Below are 18,407 nucleotides of genomic sequence, written 5' to 3'. Positions count from 1 at the left end.
AGAGACCCTACTTCACATTAGTCTGCTGTGCTCGAGTCTGGAGATGCTAATCGCTGCCTGAAGGAAGTCTGGTTTCAGACGCTTGGAGTGGGTAAGAAGGGCGGAACTCAAGAAACCAGCCTTTCCCTTCCTCCTGTCCCATATTCAATTTGGGTAGACGCATCACTGCCCTTAGCACATGCACATTGCATGACCTTATTAGATTTGGCTGTAGATTCAGCATCTTCGCCGCTCTGACCCTGCTATTACAGAAATAAATCACTGGATTCTTAGTACTGCTCTTTATTCTGTGGGCTTTACTGCTTTCAGTGGTCATATTTCATAAGAAAAATGCAGGTGGTTTTAAAGTTATCATGGTAAATCAGAAGGATTCTTGAGATGGAGACCAGCAAAGCGACAACTCACACATACTCAAGAAGGCAGTGTACACAAAGGGAAAGGTCACGGTGGAGATCCATTGGAGTGTTCATTGTAGATTATGTCAGGATGGAAACTGGATTTCAGCTGCTGGGGAAAAGACCCTTTGGCATGTTTCCCAAAATACTTTGCTTTCCCCAGCAGAATAGTTAACTGTGTAACACTACACCATCACATCTATACATTATAAGTGTAAATATTTGGTTAATGCTGAATATTTATAAGCTCTGAAACTTTTAACTTTGCTTTCAGTCTCAATATCGTTACAATGGCTAACGGCTCAATATTAGAAATCAGGAATGTGAAAGTTGTAGAATCTTGTTAAAAGGGGTATTTCACCCAAAAAATGAAAACTGTAGTTCTAAACCTTTGACTTTTTTTTTTGTCTGTTGAACACAAAAGGAGACATTTTTGCAGAATGTGCAGGCTGTTCTTTTCTATGTAGTTACAATAATTGGCGTTTTTAAGCTTTGAAAAACAACAAAAACATAAAATATCATAAAAGTGGTCCAGATGACTCCTGCACTCTATTCCATAATTCAAGTCATATGATAGCTAGTTGTTTCAGTGGTCAATTAAACATAGTGAGTCAGTGAGCTAAATTTTAGATCAGTTTAATGCATCCTTGCTGAATAAAAAGTGAATTTCTTCTAAAAAAATTAATAAAAAATCTTATTGACCCTGAAATTTAGTAGTGTATGTTTGAGGAAATCACCTTCTGTCTTCCACAGAAGAAGATAAGGATGAATTAAGACAGAATTGTATTCATCAATCCCTTTATTGTTTTTATTCTCTTTATTTATCACTTATTTGTTTGTTTGCGAGCATGTTTTTGATCTTTTGAGCTACAGTACAGTGACTCATATTGCCTGATATCATACAGTACATGGAGTCATTTCTATAAAAATACAACCAATGCATTAAAAAAACAATCCTTGGTTCCCATCCCTTGGTTTGTGCAGTTTGACAGCACAATCATTGTCAAGTTCAATGTCAAGCCAGCTGTTTTTTAACAGGCTTTGTCAGAATAAACCCAAAGTCACTAATGCAGAAAGAGGTAGACGCCAGGAAGAGACCATGAACACATGTAGGCATATCTGATTGATTTCAAGGCTTTATTTGTTGAAGAATGCATCAGCATGGATTCAGACATCTGTAAGAGAGATGCTGTTCAGAGGCCCAAAGATACTACTTAAAAATAAAGGAGAGAGCTGTGCTACATAATGTTTTCATTTGGCTTCTTCATTTCAACCAATGCTGTTTCTGGTCTGTCTTGCTATAGGCTTCTTTTTGGTATGTTTTGTGATTTATAAAGAATGATTAATGATGTGTGTGTTTGTGTTAGTGTATGTTCTGAAGGAGCCGTCCCCTCTCTCCTCGTGCCATTATCTCCTGATCGGAGCATCCCTGTGGGTAACCATGGCAGCACTCCTCATCAAAAGACAATCGCTATCAGGATTGAGGGGACACACTCGCTTACTCTCTGTCTCTCTCTCTCTCTCTCTCTCTTGTGTTCTCACCCCATGATGTCTGGCTCTGTCTTTGGGATCAGGGGCGTTTCCTTCTCATAACCAGATCACTTCAGTCTTCAGGTTGTTAATGTTGAGCTATGCAAATGTCACAGCAGAGAGAATTTTTACTGGTGATCGACCCACTAATTAATAAAGCCAGAGTACACTGTCCAGCTAAAATTGTGGGGTGGGTGAGGGATTAGGGTTAATAGGAATCCATGCGATCTGTAATTTGGTGTCAGTGCGAATAATTTAGCAAATTTTCAAGTTAGTCATGGGGATTCAGTGAGTTGAGCGATGGAAAGCTGCTTGATTTGAAAGATAAATCTGCTTCTGCACTCTTTCTTGAAAGTTTACAACCGCTTTTATAGTATCACCTGTTACTCAGCAATCATGTATTGGCCTTGAGGCAGTATTAGCCAATAATGGCCTTACAATGAGCAGACCATTTTATAATTAAGGTGAGCATGCAGCCAAGGTGCCCCTGTAATCAGCTTTTCTATATTTATAATCCTAAAGACCAGACACAGTTTTTCTCTGCCTTGGTCCATGAGGAATCACATGCAACTGCACTTTCAGGCAGCTTTTGCATATCAGTATTATGATTGAACAGTTGTGCAAAGGCAGTGTTGTCAAAAATTAATACAGCCTATTAGACAATGTTTGCAGAACTGTGCATTTACATTAGTGGCAAAATTCTGAGCAATACTAATAAACCACATATACGTACTTATTGTATATTAATGTTGTGGAATTACTTGGAATTACATTATTATTGTTTGTATTGCAATCAATTATGATGATATGTAATATGCGTATACCTTTACTATTAATGCTTAAAAGTTGGTTTTCCCAAATTTTAAAGTACAGTTTGCAATTTTAAAATCATAAAGAGCTTTATTGCCAAGTGCACAAGGAATTTATCTTGGTGACAGAGGCTTCCAATGCTCAGACAGGTTGACAAGTAACAAACCACAAAAAAAAAAAAAAAATGAGTGAGTAAAAATAAAATGTTAAAAAAATTCACACAATAGACAAAAAGACAGTAGCAAATATATTGTACAGATCTGCTAGACTCTTAAAAATAAAGGTGCTTCACAATGCCATAGAAGAACCTTTGTGTTTAAATGGTTCCATAAAGAACCTTTAACATCTGAAGCACCTTTAAGTTTCACAAAACGTTCTTTGTGGCGAAAGAAGGTTCTTCAGATTATAATAAAGTCAGAAAGACATGGTTCTTAAATAATATTTGACTAAATGGTTATTTGTGGAACCAAAAATGGTTCTTCTAAGGCATCGCTGTAAAGAACCTTTTGAAGCACCTTTATTTTTAAGAGTGTATATACAAATTATGCAAGGGAACGTGGATAGATTTAAGATCTATGCAACTAGCAACACCAAACAGACTTGCTGAAATAAATACTGTTTCCTAGGAATGTACAATGTATCTGTACCTTATTGGTTATTGATATTAGACATTTTATATTGTATATATATTCAATTTATATAGACTGATATTGGATATTTAATTGCTCATGCTTATTTATATTTAGATTAATTTTGCATTCATTTAGCACTCACTTATATTTTAATCTTTAAAACACTAATAATCTTTAGCAAATCAAAGTAAATATGCATTTTTAATACTGTACATTTAGTGTTGCAATGCTTAAACTCACGGATTGCATTTTAAATATTTCCATATTTTCATTCTGTAAAAAGTCAACACTGTAACATACAGGCGAACAGAATTTTACTCTGGAGAATGATACAATTGCTGTCGGACAGGATGTGGTCTCGTTTCATTGCTTGTAAGCGGGTGGTGGGCGGCAGTGTGGATATAGAGCAGTATGAGGTTAGTGATAGTAGAGAGACTTAGTTTTTGCTCTGGCCGAAAGGATATCATAAGAGATGCACTCCATCTCCCCACCTCAATTCTGTCGCCATGGGAACAGACCTGTTGCTGGAGGCTGAGCGATCTAGTGTCCTCTCCTGCATTGGTCAGGCAGGCTTGCCAATGATATGGAAATGTCAAGTCCCTTATTTGATGAACATATTTTCTTGTAGTGTTAGTTGGCTTAGAAAGTGGCTAAGTCACTTCAAAGGCAGTAAGACTGCTAAATAATAGTAAGGAACCATGAATCATGTATTTTAAATGTAAAAAATATATATGTCAGAGGTTTGATTGCCAGGGAATGCATGAAATGTATAAATGTAAACTTTAAACAGGGCTTGCAAAATCACTAGCCCGATGTCCCGGGCAATTTTATCTTCCAGTCAGGCAACCAAAATGCATCACTGCGGTGCCCGACGGGCTAACAGCACAGGTACAGGGTTCAAAATGCGAAATGGGTGTTTTTATAAAAATGTGTCTCTGAAAGGAACTGAATGTCTTCAGAAAAGTTCAGATAGCATTTTCATTTCATCTTACCTGTAATGCCTGGTAAAGCAGTGTTTATGAAAGCAGCTATATTTCTGCCGTTTTAAAAGCCTGACCTAGTGATCAACATGAAAATCAACCCATGTGTTTATGCAGCAAACACACAGTTATAAATGTAGAAGAAGTCAATGTGCCTTCTAAAAGTCTCAATTAAGACAGTAAGATATATATTTATGCTTTAAATTAATAAAATAATTTATGTTTCTTAAAAATGGTTTAAGGCTGAAATGTGATCTTTATCATTTTTGTTTTGTGAAAACCTGTATCTGAACTGCAAATCATGTCCTTTTACTGTGTAATATGTTAACATACTTTTCCGACCCTGCTTATATGGTAGTATTTTTAATTGTTTAGCTCCTAAATTGGGTCATTAAAAAGCCTTTAATTTATTTATTTTTTATTCTACAGATACCCTCTAAATAGTGAAAATAATTCCTTGATATTTGTTTATATGTTTTTTTAAAAATGCTTTTGATTGACATTTCAATTCCTAAATTTTTTCAGCCTTCCAAAATCTGAAGGGCTACCAATTATTTAGACATTTTGTGAGCCCTGCTTAAATGCAATGAAATGTGCTTTGGATAAAAGTGTCTTCAAATCGATTAATGTAAACTTATAATAAGGCATGGTTCTTATAGTTTAAAAATGTGTTAAGTTCAGTTGCCTTTTTTATAATAGGCTAGTTTTTAACCCTGGAATGCTAAATGAAGACTGCTAAGTTATGATTTCTTTTTCTTTGATTTTGGTCATGTTTTGTCTTGTTTAGGGCACTAGGTGAGCGAGAACTGCTATAGTGCCCGCTCAAAAAAGTAGGAGCATGGTGTCCTTGCAGTGCTGACAAGTGTTTTGCGGTGGTTTGATATTTGAAGTGTTCAATAATTTATCTGTCCTACTAAGTGCATTCTAGTTCTACCCAAAAACCACTCTGGTTCACCCTCAGATGTTTTCTGCGAGCAATAAAATGACAGGGTTTTCCAAAACGGTATGCTGAAAATGCACAAATTACTATGACATGACAAATCGATCGGGAATTGGATGCTGGACATCAAACCCAGTGGTATGTGAGAATCTTTCTAGGTGACAGCTCTTTGACTTTGTCAGGAGTTTTGACTATGTTGCCTGATTCAGAGCCACAGTAACCTTTATTTAGCATGCTTTCAACTGTCAATCTAGAGTTCTGTGATTATAAATTTTCTTTTTACTAAATTAGCATTATCATTAATGTCTATTAGACATTAGATGCTTTATCATTATTGTATATTCCACTCCAACTCTCTAAATGAGCATATATATCTTTCTCCTGCTCTTAATGAATAAGATTGTCACATTTTTAATCGTACTGAGATTTGATAAGGTCGAGTTGTTTCTGATCTTCTGGTTGTATTAATGCAAACTGTAAAGGCTGTGAATGTTACAGGGAGTCAGACACGTTCGGATCCATATGCAGAACTTTATTATAAGAATGGTTGGACAAGCAGTAATCAGGAACGGTGTCAGGTATGTCAGGGATATCCAGAATCAATAACAGTCACAAGCAGAGGTCGGTGCAGGCGGCAGAGAATCAAAGGCGGTATACACAATCCAAAAATCAGACACGGGAAGAACAAACACAGGAAAAACGCTTGGAAATGCTAGATGGGGCTAAACAAGACTTCGCAAAGACTGAGAGTGATTGTGCTGCGTATATGTGTGTGTGTGTGTGTGTGTATTAGCTGCAGGTATGTTTGTGTAATTAGATGCAGGTGTGTGTGTGTGTGCAGTCAGTCCCAGGAATGAGGCAGGATGGGAAATGGAGTTTGAAAAAGGGGATGGAAACCCAAATGCCAGAGTCCTGAGTGGAGTGCCCTCTATTGGAGTTTATGGGCACTCCAACTAATGATCGTGACATAGATCAGTCCCCTTCATTAACTGATTTGATTCCAAGCCAGGTGAAATGCAGTTATGTAAATTTAATCAGCAAAAAACATTTTCCATTCCAGACTGGTTACACTTCTAATGAAAATGAGGTCATGATGGCTATGATAAAGACATTACATCAACAATGACAAAATAATAATCACAATTTTCATTATTTGGTGTTAAGGTAGGTTTCTTATAGATACTGTTTTTTGTTTCCAAGGGCAAATCATATGCATTCAAAGGACCTTTTCCTCCAGTGTGGAACCCTCTTGCCTACCTGGACTACAACAACCTCTGGAGGACAATGGACAAGATGGGGATGGAGGTAAAATTTTTATTCAGAACCAATTCCATTTGTATTAATTTTTTAAGGTCCATGAACTGTTCTCCTGCAAACATGAGACTGCAATACTTGAATGTCTCCACAACACTGCTGCTGAATCTACCTCACAAAACAGACACTTAAACACAAACAGTGCAACACGTGTAATCTGATTCCCGAATGAGAGTCGATTCATTTTAGTGAATCAAACACGCACAGAGTGACAAGTATAGTCCGATTTACCGAACAAATGACTTTCGAGTTCTTTTTAGTATGCTGTTGCATGCAGTTGATATATTTATGTATGTAGCAATGTACAAACTTCATAATCATCGGGAAGAAGGAGGCGGGAACCGGCGGACAATCAAATAAAGACTTTAATTGCAAAATAAACACAAAACAGCGCGTCAGCCCCTCACGGATGACTGACGCGCACAAATAAGAACTAAACACAAACTAAAAGCCTGGTCCTCTCTCGTCTGTCACTGTCGTCTCTCCGGTTTTATATCCTTCCATCTCTTCTGTGGGACTCGAGACCTGTGGGTCGAGCAGGTGTCGCTCATTTCCAATCACTCCACCGGCCTCGCTCCTGTTCCCACGTCTCTCTCAATGTAATTTGATGATTTCATGTAAATTACATTTTTGGAACAAATTACTATAATTAGCGAGCTCTTTTTAGCAAATTGAATGCATAAAATGCAACCAGTGTAGTCAGATTTATGAACAAATGATTCTAATGAGTCTGTTCTAGTGAATAAAATGCATACCAGTAGGTGGCAGCAAGTGATGAGTGAGTCATTGAGAGGTTCATTCAACCGATTCGTTCAGACGGCTGATTCATTCAAGAATTAATCAAGTGCCTGTCTTTATTCCGTGTGTGCATTATTTTTCTAATAATAATTAAACAGATCGAAGTCTATTATTCTGCTTATACTACAGTTACCACACCTCAATCAGATGTTATATTCCAAGACCTTACATTTTTTTGTCCTTACGCTCTTGTGTGTAGGGTTCATTTCTTACGCATCTCATCCAATGCCTGCATTGCTAATTCCAAAACTTAATTTTAGTCATAGTAATGGAGGCTTGAGCCGTTGAAGGCAGTCTAATGCAATTAATAGCCTTACTAAGTTATTAGAAAGAGACATAGATTAAGAGTGTGAATTAATGTCTAAGCATCTCTCAACAGTGTTCAGCAGCAGCGTCTCTACTAATAGTGTAACTTTAAAGGGATAGTTAACCCAAAATTTGCTAAATGATTTATCTGCTTACCACCAGGGCATCCAAGATGTAGGTGACTTTGTTTCTTCAGTAGAACACAAACTGAGATATTTAAGATGTTTAAATGGACCATTGACAGTCTATCTACAATATAAATTGGAAGGTCAATGGTAAATTTGAGAGATAGGTGGCAGTAATGCACTTATAAGTCTGAGATCCGTCTTAAAGCAAGCAAGAAGAAGAAGACACCTTACGTGCAAGGCTGTGTCGAGGACACGCAGTACATTTCAGACAGTTCATTTTAGTGCACCAGAGGTAAAAAAAACTATATAAATACTGTTCAGTTTCTTGCACAGACTTGCATTGTGTCTTTACACATCAGTGTATTGTCACGAGCCGCAGGGTTTAATTTGGTTTTGTTTATGTTTTTTTTTTTTTATTATTGTATGTTTTAGCCGTGATTCCCATCCACTTGCATTACAAGACTGATAGAATGCAACGGTTTGAGTTAAATATCCTAGTTTGTGTTCTACTGAAGAAACAAAGTCAACTACATCTTGTATGCCCTGGGGGTAAGCAGATAAACATTGAATTTTCATTTTTGAGTGAACTATCCCTTTAAGTTAATTTTCTTCAAGAACAGCGCCACTGTTACCTCGCTTGTGATTGATGTCATGTAGCTTTTAAGTTGCTAAACTATTTTTACTGATAAAATCATCAGAGTAGCGCTAACAACATTAGCGTGTGTTTCCATGTGTCTATACTGTATGTGTGTGCATCCGTATGGCAGAGAGAGTGGGAGAAATAGAGTATGTGCATCCCGTACATAATAATAAAATGTAATTTTGTGGCAAAAACATTTAAATAATCTGATTCAAGCATTTAACGGCCTTGTAGTAATAACTATTAGTTTGAAGTCTTGAAGCCTATAAAATCAACGTCAAATTTTCAGGGAAAACTGCACTCTCTTGGTCTTGTCATGTATGTTATAAATGCACTTTAGATTCCTAAAGAAGCTCCATGGAGGGCCCCTCATGCTGAAGAGTGGGACAAGATGACCATGCATCAACTCTTTGACCAGATTTGCTGGACCAGGTACAGAGAAGGGACCATTTAAAATCATATAAGATTGTGGCATATTGGCTTTTAAAGGCAAAACCCATTTGCCCTCGGGTTGCTTGCAGGGCCGCTCGCCGCTTTGCCACTCTGTTCGTCAATGTGAATGTGACCTCTGAGCCCCACGAGGTGTCTGCTCTGTGGTTCCTTTGGTACATCAAGCAGTGTGGAGGCACCATGAGAATCTTCTCTACCACGAATGGAGGCCAGGTAAGTCTTTAACAGTTTAGCTCGTATACTTTATCTCGGTTGGTTATTTCTCTGACGAAGAGCAGAATTAATTATATACCAAACATATGAACTCCACGACCACGTTTTCACAGCATGATTGTGCACATCTCTTTGGCTTTCTCACCGCACCAGCACTTGTTTACAGTATAATTAACATCTGTGGGAGAACGAGAGAAAGGCAGGCTGAGGGAGTGAGATGGGGGGGTTAAAAATAGTGATATAATCAAGCTGTAGCTGTTCATTCCAATGTTCCTGCCAAGTCCAGTAGTCATTGTCACTGTTCAGTCTGTACACCCATTTAAGTTAACCACAGCTCTCACAACGAGTTTTGTTGCAAGGCAAAAAAAATTACTTTCTGCAGAAGAAAGAGAAATGTTTTGCTGTTAAGAGTAAAGAAAGAGGGTTTCATAGTTTAGTTTAGTTTAGTTTATTAAGATCCCCATTAGCTGCTGCAAAAGCAGTAGCTATTATTCCTGGGGTCTTTAGACTTCAAAAAAAATATATATATATAAATATTCTTATAACATAAAACAATACATTATACAGACAAAAATGGAGTGCACACATTCATACATAACAATACAACAACGTACAAAAAATAAAACAATAAAACAACAGCTCTACATTATTCATTATCACAGTGCACAGTTACAGCTATACTACTATAGGGTTCATCATTTTCACAATGTTTTCCCTCTCTTCAACCATTCATATCAAAACAAAAGCAACAAATATAAATAATAACAATTATTCTAATGTAAATAAATAAAGTCTTAATCTTTTACGAAAAGTCGTTGCATTCATTCCCAAAATCAAAAACTGCGGAAGAGAATTCCATACCACCATTGCTCTATACAGCACTGTCCTTTGCATAAGGTTAGTTCGACACGGAGGTAACAAAAAGCGACTCTCTGTTGACTGATGAGTGGAATATTGATGCACAGCACTAAAAAAAGACAGTCTGCTGTATAGTATTTCTGGCATTTTTGTAACAATAATTTTTCTAACAAAGTTAACAATATAATAATTAATCCTACTTTTTACACTTAGCCAAACTAACCTAGTATTCAATTCTCTAACAGAGAAGGGTTAAAGGGAGCATTCACTTAAAACAAATATTCAGAGACAACCTTGTGTCATACCCATTCATTCCTGTGACAATGAACTGATTATGTAACGTACCAAAATAGTGCCCACTGTATCTGGGTCATATTTATCTCAGGAGCCTTCTAGCAAATGTGTCCTATGATAGAACACAAATAAAGCAAATAACAGTTTTGTTTGCTAAAATGTCACTTCTTTTATCTTTTACTCACTATGGAATGACATTGTCAATAAACAGTTATGATCTGCCTGTTTCTGTTCTTTGACCAGTTTTATATTCTGAACTTGTCTGATGAGGTATGTGCATGGTGGGCAGAATTATACAACTCTAACATAATTCTGTTTTTGAGAGACAGAGACACCTATTGGTGGATTAAAGATTTTCAGTCCTTGTTGAAATGTGAATGTTTATGTATATGACTATTAAACTGATCATATTTATTACATACAAGATCTAATCAAAGTATGGAAAACTGTTTTCTGCTGCCTCATATGACAGGAGCGCAAGTTTGCCGGAGGTGCCAATCAAATCAGTGAGGCGATGGCAAGAGAGCTGGGTGATCGTGTGAAGCTGGACAGAGCTGTCTACAGCATTGACCAGACTGGAGACCTCGTGGAGGTCAGGACAGTTAATGAGGAGATATACAAGGTGAGAATTTATATATACAGCATATTATATTATATTATTTCTTGAGCAACAAATCAGCAAATTAGAATGATCATGTGACACTGAAGACTGGAGTAATGGCTGCTGAAAATTCAGCATAAATGGTAATATGTGACCCTGGACCATAAAACCACTCATAAGGGTCAATTTACTCATAAATAAGCTTTCCATTGATGTATGGTATTTTAGGATAGGACAATATTTGGCTGAAATACAACCATATGAAAATCTGGAATCTGAGGGTGCAAAAAAAATCAGAATACTGAGGAAATTACCTTTGAAGTTGTCCAAATGAAGTTCTTAGCAATCAATATTAATCATATTAATATTAATCAATACTAATCAAAAATTAAGTTTTAATATACTTACGGTAGGAAATTAACAAAATATCTTCCTGGAACATGAACTTTATTTAATATCCTAATGATTTTTGGCATAAAAGAAAAATCGATCATTTTGACACATACAATGTTTTTTTGGCTATAGCGACTCAAGACTGTTTTTGTGGTCCAGGGTTACATATAGTAGTGTGCTAGCTTTTGAGTTTAGTAACCACACTGAGTAAGCAGTATTTTACATTTCATGCTAAATCGGCTAATTTGAAGGAAAAATGTATCACTTTGAAGTATGTATCAGCATGTATGTGTCTAAGCTTGGTGGATTGTTATCAGTAAGCCGCTCTTCATCCCTCTGTCCTGGTCACATCCTCTTTCCTGTGCTGAAAGCTTATTAAAGGATGCTATAGAGCTGCTTAACCCTCAGGGGAGGAACAGTGGGGGCGACTGGAACCACTATATTGAACAATATGTCCTTGCATATGTACACTACTGTTAAAAATGTTTGGGTCTGTAAATTTTTTGTATTATTTATTTAATTAAATCTTTTATGCCGATCAAGGCTGCATGTAGTAATTTATTTGAACATTTAAATTTATTCCTGTGATGGCAAAGTTGCATTTTCAGCAAAATTGTTGTGTGCAATTATGAGTTCCACATTTCTGAGAGGTTTTGATACTGTAAATCCATTAATGTAATGTAAAACTCTTGTTGTTATATACAAGGTAACAGAGACATGTGTGATTTCAGCAAAATCGATCAGATAGAAGAACCCTTTCAATGTGCGGCATTCCCAAAATATCTCTTACAAGAGTTTTCTTTTAACACTTAAATATCTGAAAAGATGTATTTGAACATTTTTATTTTTCTCTGTTCTTGTAGGCCAAATATGTTATACTTGCCATACCACCAGGGCTGAACTTGAAGATCCATTTCAACCCTGAACTGCCCCCTCTGAGGAACCAGCTCATTCATAGGGTCCCCATGGGCTCAGTCATCAAATGCATGGTGTACTACAAAGAGGACTTCTGGAGGAAGAAGGGTCTGTACTTCTTGTCCACTTACTATTACATAAATCACATGAAAGCCAGTTACAAACAATTCTTGGGACTGAAGATGCATTGGCTGCATGCAGTGTTGTTATTGTTAACTATAATGATTAAAAATCAGTTTTGTTATTTGAAATGAAGCTGAAATTAAATAGAAATATTTGGAAAAACAAACATAATTAAAAAATGAGAAATGTTGCATTGGCAACCAACTAAAATAAAATAGTTTGATGTACTAAAATGACTAAAACTAAAGCTAAAATAAATCAAAATATTTTAAAAACTAATAAAAATGACTAGCCTGACTACATCAGACTTCGTACATCTGCTCAATTTCAGTTCGCTTCTGTACTTCTGTGTAGCAGAGTTTGGTATTACCAGGCTAAAAAAAGCACATAACAAAATGATTAAAATCTAAGCTAAATTAAAACTAAAATGAACATTTAAAAATAAAAGCTAAATCAAAATATTATTTAAAAAACGATATAATTAGTAGTACAATAACACTGGTTACACAGTCTGTGTGCTAACCTGTGCTGCTTAATTTTTTTCAGGATACTGTGGCAGCATGGTGATCGAAGAGGAAGAAGCACCTATTAGTCTCACTCTTGACGACACTAAGCCTGATGGGTCTGTGCCTGCTATAATGGGGTAAATGAAGCGATGAGCTTACCATCGTAGGATGAACATGAACTACAAACAAAATAAATGAGATGTTTGAGGTTACAGGACAGTAAGCTGGCTCCTTCTCTTCACAGTTTCATCCTGGCACAAAAATCCAGAAAATTAGTAGGCCTTACGAAAGAGGAGAGGTAGATATTTCTTTGTTTTCATATTGGTCAAATGTCACTATGACTGTGCTGTAAGGATTATTCTTACCAGAAGTGTGTAAACCATTTCAGAAAGAGAAGGATCTGTGAGATTTATGCTCGTGTGCTCGGCACAGAAGAAGCATTACATGTGAGTCTATGTGACCAGAAGTCATCCTTTAGTCTTATAATTTCTTTATAACTTTTCATGCTTCATTTTTATGGCTATATCTTCTTTAGCCTGTGCACTACGAGGAGAAAAATTGGTGTGAGGAGGAGTACTCTGGTGGCTGCTACACTGCCTGCTTCCCCCCGGGTGTCATGACACAGTATGGCAGGTTAGTGCACTGCATTATGCTAGCCTACTGATGGTAAACTAGAGCATGCATTGACATGAGAAGTGACCGTTTCTCTCTGTTTCAGGGTGTTGAGGGAGCCAGTGGGCAGGCTGTACTTTGCAGGAACTGAAACAGCCACAGAGTGGAGCGGTTACATGGAGGGGGCCGTGCAAGCGGGAGAGAGAGCAAGTAGAGAAGTGCGTCTTAGCCAATAGTAATGTATATTAAATGAAATGAATAATTGCATTAAATAACATTTGTTTTAAATCTTACTGAACCAAGACATTTAAATAGTAATGTATTTACAGGAAGCTCTTATAAACTAACACATACACTTGCTTGCCACCTGTTATCGATCTTGTATATAAAACGAAAGCACTTTTTGTAATTTGCTCTGGATAGGAGCGTCTGCTAAATGCCTTAAATGCAAATGCTAATTGAAGTTTATGTCTGATTTTGAATAATGTCAACTGTTATTTTAAGAAAAAGCTCTAAATACTCTATGCTTCTTTCTTAAAGATTTTGTGTGCAATGGGAAAACTCCATGCGAGTCAGATCTGGCAGCCAGAGCCTGAATCATTGGTATGAACTGCATTTCTGAATGCACTTAAGAAACATGTTTTAATTGAATCCAGAAATATCAAAAAAGCATTTTTAGTTTTGGATCTTATTCAAATTCCGCTCTGAACACTTTTCCCCAGGATATCCCGGCCCAGCCGTTTGTCACTACATTTTGGGAAAGAAACTTGCCATCCGTTGGGGGATTACTCAAGTTCATGGGCGTGTCCTCCTTCCTGGCTCTGGCCACAGCAGCAGGAGTGGTTGCCTACAAGAAGGGGCTCCTCCCACAGAGCTAAAGCCCCTCCCACTTTCACAGCCTGTTCTCTGCGAGCTGGCCTTGTGATTGTGAGGTTCAGTCACCTAATCACAGTCATAATGCCATCTGGGTATGTGACCCGAGTTACTTAGATGTGATTTTACACACAATTACATTGTTTAAAATTAACCACGTGATTATTATGGCTTAATGAGTATCTAGTAATTGTTAATGTGGGAATTGCCCTGTCAAAGAATTCACAAACTTCCTTATGAAATGAACCGAACATGTGACAATCCACAACCGTTCATTGCGTGTGTGAGTGAGAGTGTGTTTTCCACCAGTCTTATTGATTGACTCTGCTAATTTCAGGTGCTGTTCTCAGGAACTCGTTAATTAACCTTCCAAAATATTAAAGTAACATTACAGAGATTAGATTAGCATTTAGTCTTGCATTTTATTGTAGTCTACAGGAGAGACTTTGAGGATATCTTCTCTACATCTTCAGCACAACTCAATATATAATTCATGAGAGAAGCATAGGCTGTTCTTACATTCATTCTCAGCATACAAACGAAAGTTAGTACAGACTGGCTTTATGTTTCTGGTAGTATAATGAAGTGAAATCCATCAGTCACAGAGAGCTGATTTGAAGGTTGTCCCAGTGTTTAATGTAATTTCTAAAAGCTACTATATGACTGAATCATATGAAAACATTTGAATGTAATTTTACATATTAGATTTTTACACGGTAACAGACCAGTGTTTACTTGAAATATGAATTTGATTGTTTTGACATGCATTCATTTTCAATCATCCGTTGTTTATCAATCCTCTAATCTCATGGTAAATTATTAATAGGAAAAAAAATTCTAATTAAATTAAATGATAATTTGTAGACAAATGTAAAGGCTTTCCCAGTTTATCTAAATGGTTTAATAGGGTTTTTTCTTTTTTCCCATCTACCAGCCTTGTGACAGACAGACAGACAGACAGATAGATAGATAGACAGACAGATAAATAATTGCTATATTTGCAAAAGAACAGCAAGTAGTTAAATCTCCCTCTCTCTCTCTCTCTCTCTCTCTCTCTATATATATATATATATATATATATATATCATGAAATGTATTGTTCATTGTCTTAAATTACAATTAATTGAGAAGAAGGTGATGTAGCCCTAGACAGACAGATTAAAAATAAAATGCATTAAGTGTATAAACCTGAAGTGTGTAAATTTTGTTTTTCCAAAGATCTGTTGTAACTGTTATTCGTGGTGCCTTTATCTGATGTAGTATTCCTCATTTCTCAAGTGCCTCTGTGCTGATGAGCTCCTCCAGTTTTGAACATTGCCCCTGGGTCAGTCACGATACTCCTTTAGGTGATGCTTTCTAAAATCAAGCTCCTTTCACAAGAGTTAAAAACAGAATTTCTGGTCAGAGATTTGTGAAGCTCTTTGGCTGATAAATCTGGATTTTAGCAAAATTGAAAACTCACTGCTCTAGTATTCTCTAGTATTCAGCATACAATGAAAAGCTTTTACAACTGCTTCCTGAAGAAGCCACTGATGATCCTGGACTGACAGAATCAGAGGCAAAGCCAATCCTGACTGTTGACTACAATGTTGGATAAGAAATCTTTCTACCTGTGATCTACATCTTGGTTAGAGTCTGGTCCACTGTGAACTGAATGATGTGGTGACAGTTTTGTCCTGACATGTTGTATTTGCTGTTAACTCCTCCACCTGGTATGCTAGTGAATTGTGCCTCTATGTGTGTGTGTGCTGCTAATGTTTTTCCGAAACCACATAACATGGCCCTGTTTGCTCGAGCTGTCATCGTCTGCTCCAGTTTGCATAGCTGCCCTACTATGATCAGGCCCTTTTGTCTGATTTTGTGTGCGTATCACAATGTCCAATGGTCTAGTCTTGTAATTGCATTATTTGATCTCTTTGTACAAATTCAACGACTAAGCTGATAATAAAAGTGTATTATTTACCACCAGACCCTGCATATGCCTTTCCTTTGTTATCAGTGTATGCAACATTCTCATCTGAATTATTTGCCTTTAAAGTCACAAGCGTCTTGATTGGCGTGATGTCCTCCTTCAGGGAAAAAAACAGATGATGCTCTTCCAGCAGAGATGAGCTCATTTCAACGCAGCAGGGCATGAACTGCCTCAGCCACTGATTTCCCTGTTGAAAAAACAGCATATGCTGGTTATGTATGTTTTGAAGCATGGCAGCTGGTTTAAGCTGGTCATATGCTGGTCCTAAGCAACTAGCTCCTCCTCAGGACCAGCTTAAACCTGTTCAAGACCAACTAAGTACCAGCTCAAACTAGTTGCCATGCTTCAAAACACACCTAACCAGCATATGTTATTTTTTTTAACAGCGTTAGGTTCCTTGGGTTACATGGAAAAAAACTTAATATGAGCTTCTTTTTTTGTCTTGATATCTTGTCTTTCTGTGATTTTGTGTAAATACATGAAACCTTAAATCTTTGCGTGTGTGTTTGTGTGTGACAAAAAAAGTTTTTGTTTTTGAAAACAAAAAATCTGAGTATAACGATTCTATAATTCCATAGTATATTATTATGTTAGTATTGAAATGTAATTTAAAAAATATAAATTAAATGTTAGAAAATGAAAAAAATTGAATTGAATTGTAATTTTTAGACGAATATAAAGGATTTCAAAGATTATCTAAATGGTTTAATGGGGTTTATTTATTTTTCCCTATCTACAAACCGGAGAGAGAGAGAAATATCTTTTAAGACGTTCACCACTTGTTTTGACCATTAGAGGTTGCCAATGTACCACAGTTATAACTTATAAAATATACTATTTCCTATCTATCTATCTATCTGTCTGTCTGTCTTTCTGTCTGTCTGTCTCTTTAATATTATGAATGTTGTTGAAAGTACTTCAGAATAAAATGATCGCATTTGTTGTGTTCCTCTGACCGAGCATGCGCTAAAAATTGCTGTCAATCAACCTGAGTGTGTCCTTTGTCTCGTCTCGGCAAGGTAAATGCAGATAATGAATGTAGGAAACCTATGAAAATATTGGCAGAAATCAATCTGGCAAATGTTATTGCTTCGTAGTCACTCCCTAGACACATCTCAGCTTTAAGTTCAAAAGAAGCATCAGTGTTGTAGAGATAAGGAATGCTGGGATATCATATCATCTAATGATACTTTGAAGTTCTGAATGCTGAAAATGGGCTGAAGTGCAGAGGGGAAAACACGAATAAATTTGTATGATTAAGCACTGGATAAGATTCTCCTCCAGAGAGGAGAGAGAAGAACAGGAGCAAATCACACATGAAAGGAATAAGAAAATATCCCCGAAGACACCCTGGGTCCTTATAAGAATTTGGCGTTCATGATAAACTGTCCTGTGTCAATGTATTGAGGAATAAGCTACGAGGCACTATATAATTCTATCAAAGAGTCTGCAACCCCTTCGGCTCATGACTATTATTTCTATTCAGGATTGTGGGAAATTATAAAAATAGCCAGATGAAGACATCTTATTAAGAAAGGATGTTCTACAAACACGAGCATCAGTAAAGCATTTTCAGGCTTGCTGCCTCTATCTCATTATTAAAAAGATAGTTCTGACTCTACATTCTGATTGGATGGGCAACGTTCTGTGACTGACCTACTGTAGAGCCTACTGTTAAACTAATTATTTGTTGGTGGAAGACTAGTTTTATTAATAATGTCACGATTTTTATGTACATACATGCACAAAGAAGATGAAGAGTCACAGTCTGTAATAACCGACATTTTATTACATCCTCAGACCTCAGTCACACGACGAAAAGGCATCATGCCTCAGACTAAAAGGCTTCAGGTCTCAGGAAAAACAATGTCAGGTGTCAAGTCTCAGGTAAAAAACGGCATCTGGCAAAACAGCCTCAGACAAAAAGGCGTCAGACATAAAGGCATCAGGTGAAACAGCCTCAGGCAAAAAGGCTTCGGACAAAAAGGCATCAGGCAAAACGGCTTCAGACAAAAAGGCGTCAGACATAAAGGCATCAGGTGAAACAGCCTCAGGCAAAAAGGCATCGGACAAAAAGGCATCAGGTGAAACGGCTTCAGACAAAAAGGCCTCAGGTGAAACGGC

The 18,407-nt window shown here is 36.9% G+C and overlaps 1 protein-coding gene across 1 annotated transcript in view; it reads left to right on the top strand.

Moving 5' to 3' along the window:
- Window positions 1-15,128, top strand: part of LOC132152491 (amine oxidase [flavin-containing]-like) — a 29,983-nt gene extending 14,855 nt beyond the window's left edge. The window contains exons 4-15 of the mRNA XM_059561253.1: window positions 6,488-6,592; window positions 8,814-8,905; window positions 8,995-9,136; window positions 10,761-10,910; window positions 12,146-12,305; window positions 12,867-12,963; window positions 13,071-13,124; window positions 13,215-13,272; window positions 13,362-13,459; window positions 13,545-13,656; window positions 13,979-14,041; window positions 14,161-15,128. Of these exons, the coding sequence (XP_059417236.1) occupies window positions 6,488-6,592; window positions 8,814-8,905; window positions 8,995-9,136; window positions 10,761-10,910; window positions 12,146-12,305; window positions 12,867-12,963; window positions 13,071-13,124; window positions 13,215-13,272; window positions 13,362-13,459; window positions 13,545-13,656; window positions 13,979-14,041; window positions 14,161-14,316 (1,287 nt within the window). The 3' untranslated portion in view covers window positions 14,317-15,128. The remainder of the gene's footprint in view (window positions 1-6,487; window positions 6,593-8,813; window positions 8,906-8,994; window positions 9,137-10,760; window positions 10,911-12,145; window positions 12,306-12,866; window positions 12,964-13,070; window positions 13,125-13,214; window positions 13,273-13,361; window positions 13,460-13,544; window positions 13,657-13,978; window positions 14,042-14,160) is intronic.
- Window positions 15,129-18,407: the final 3,279 nt, after the last annotated feature.

This window comes from Carassius carassius, chromosome 11 (genome assembly GCF_963082965.1).
Source record: "Carassius carassius chromosome 11, fCarCar2.1, whole genome shotgun sequence".
In the NCBI taxonomy this organism is placed as follows: Eukaryota; Metazoa; Chordata; class Actinopteri; order Cypriniformes; family Cyprinidae; genus Carassius; species Carassius carassius.
Note: the sequence above shows the minus strand (reverse complement) of the source record. Positions and strands in the feature narration are given on the sequence as shown.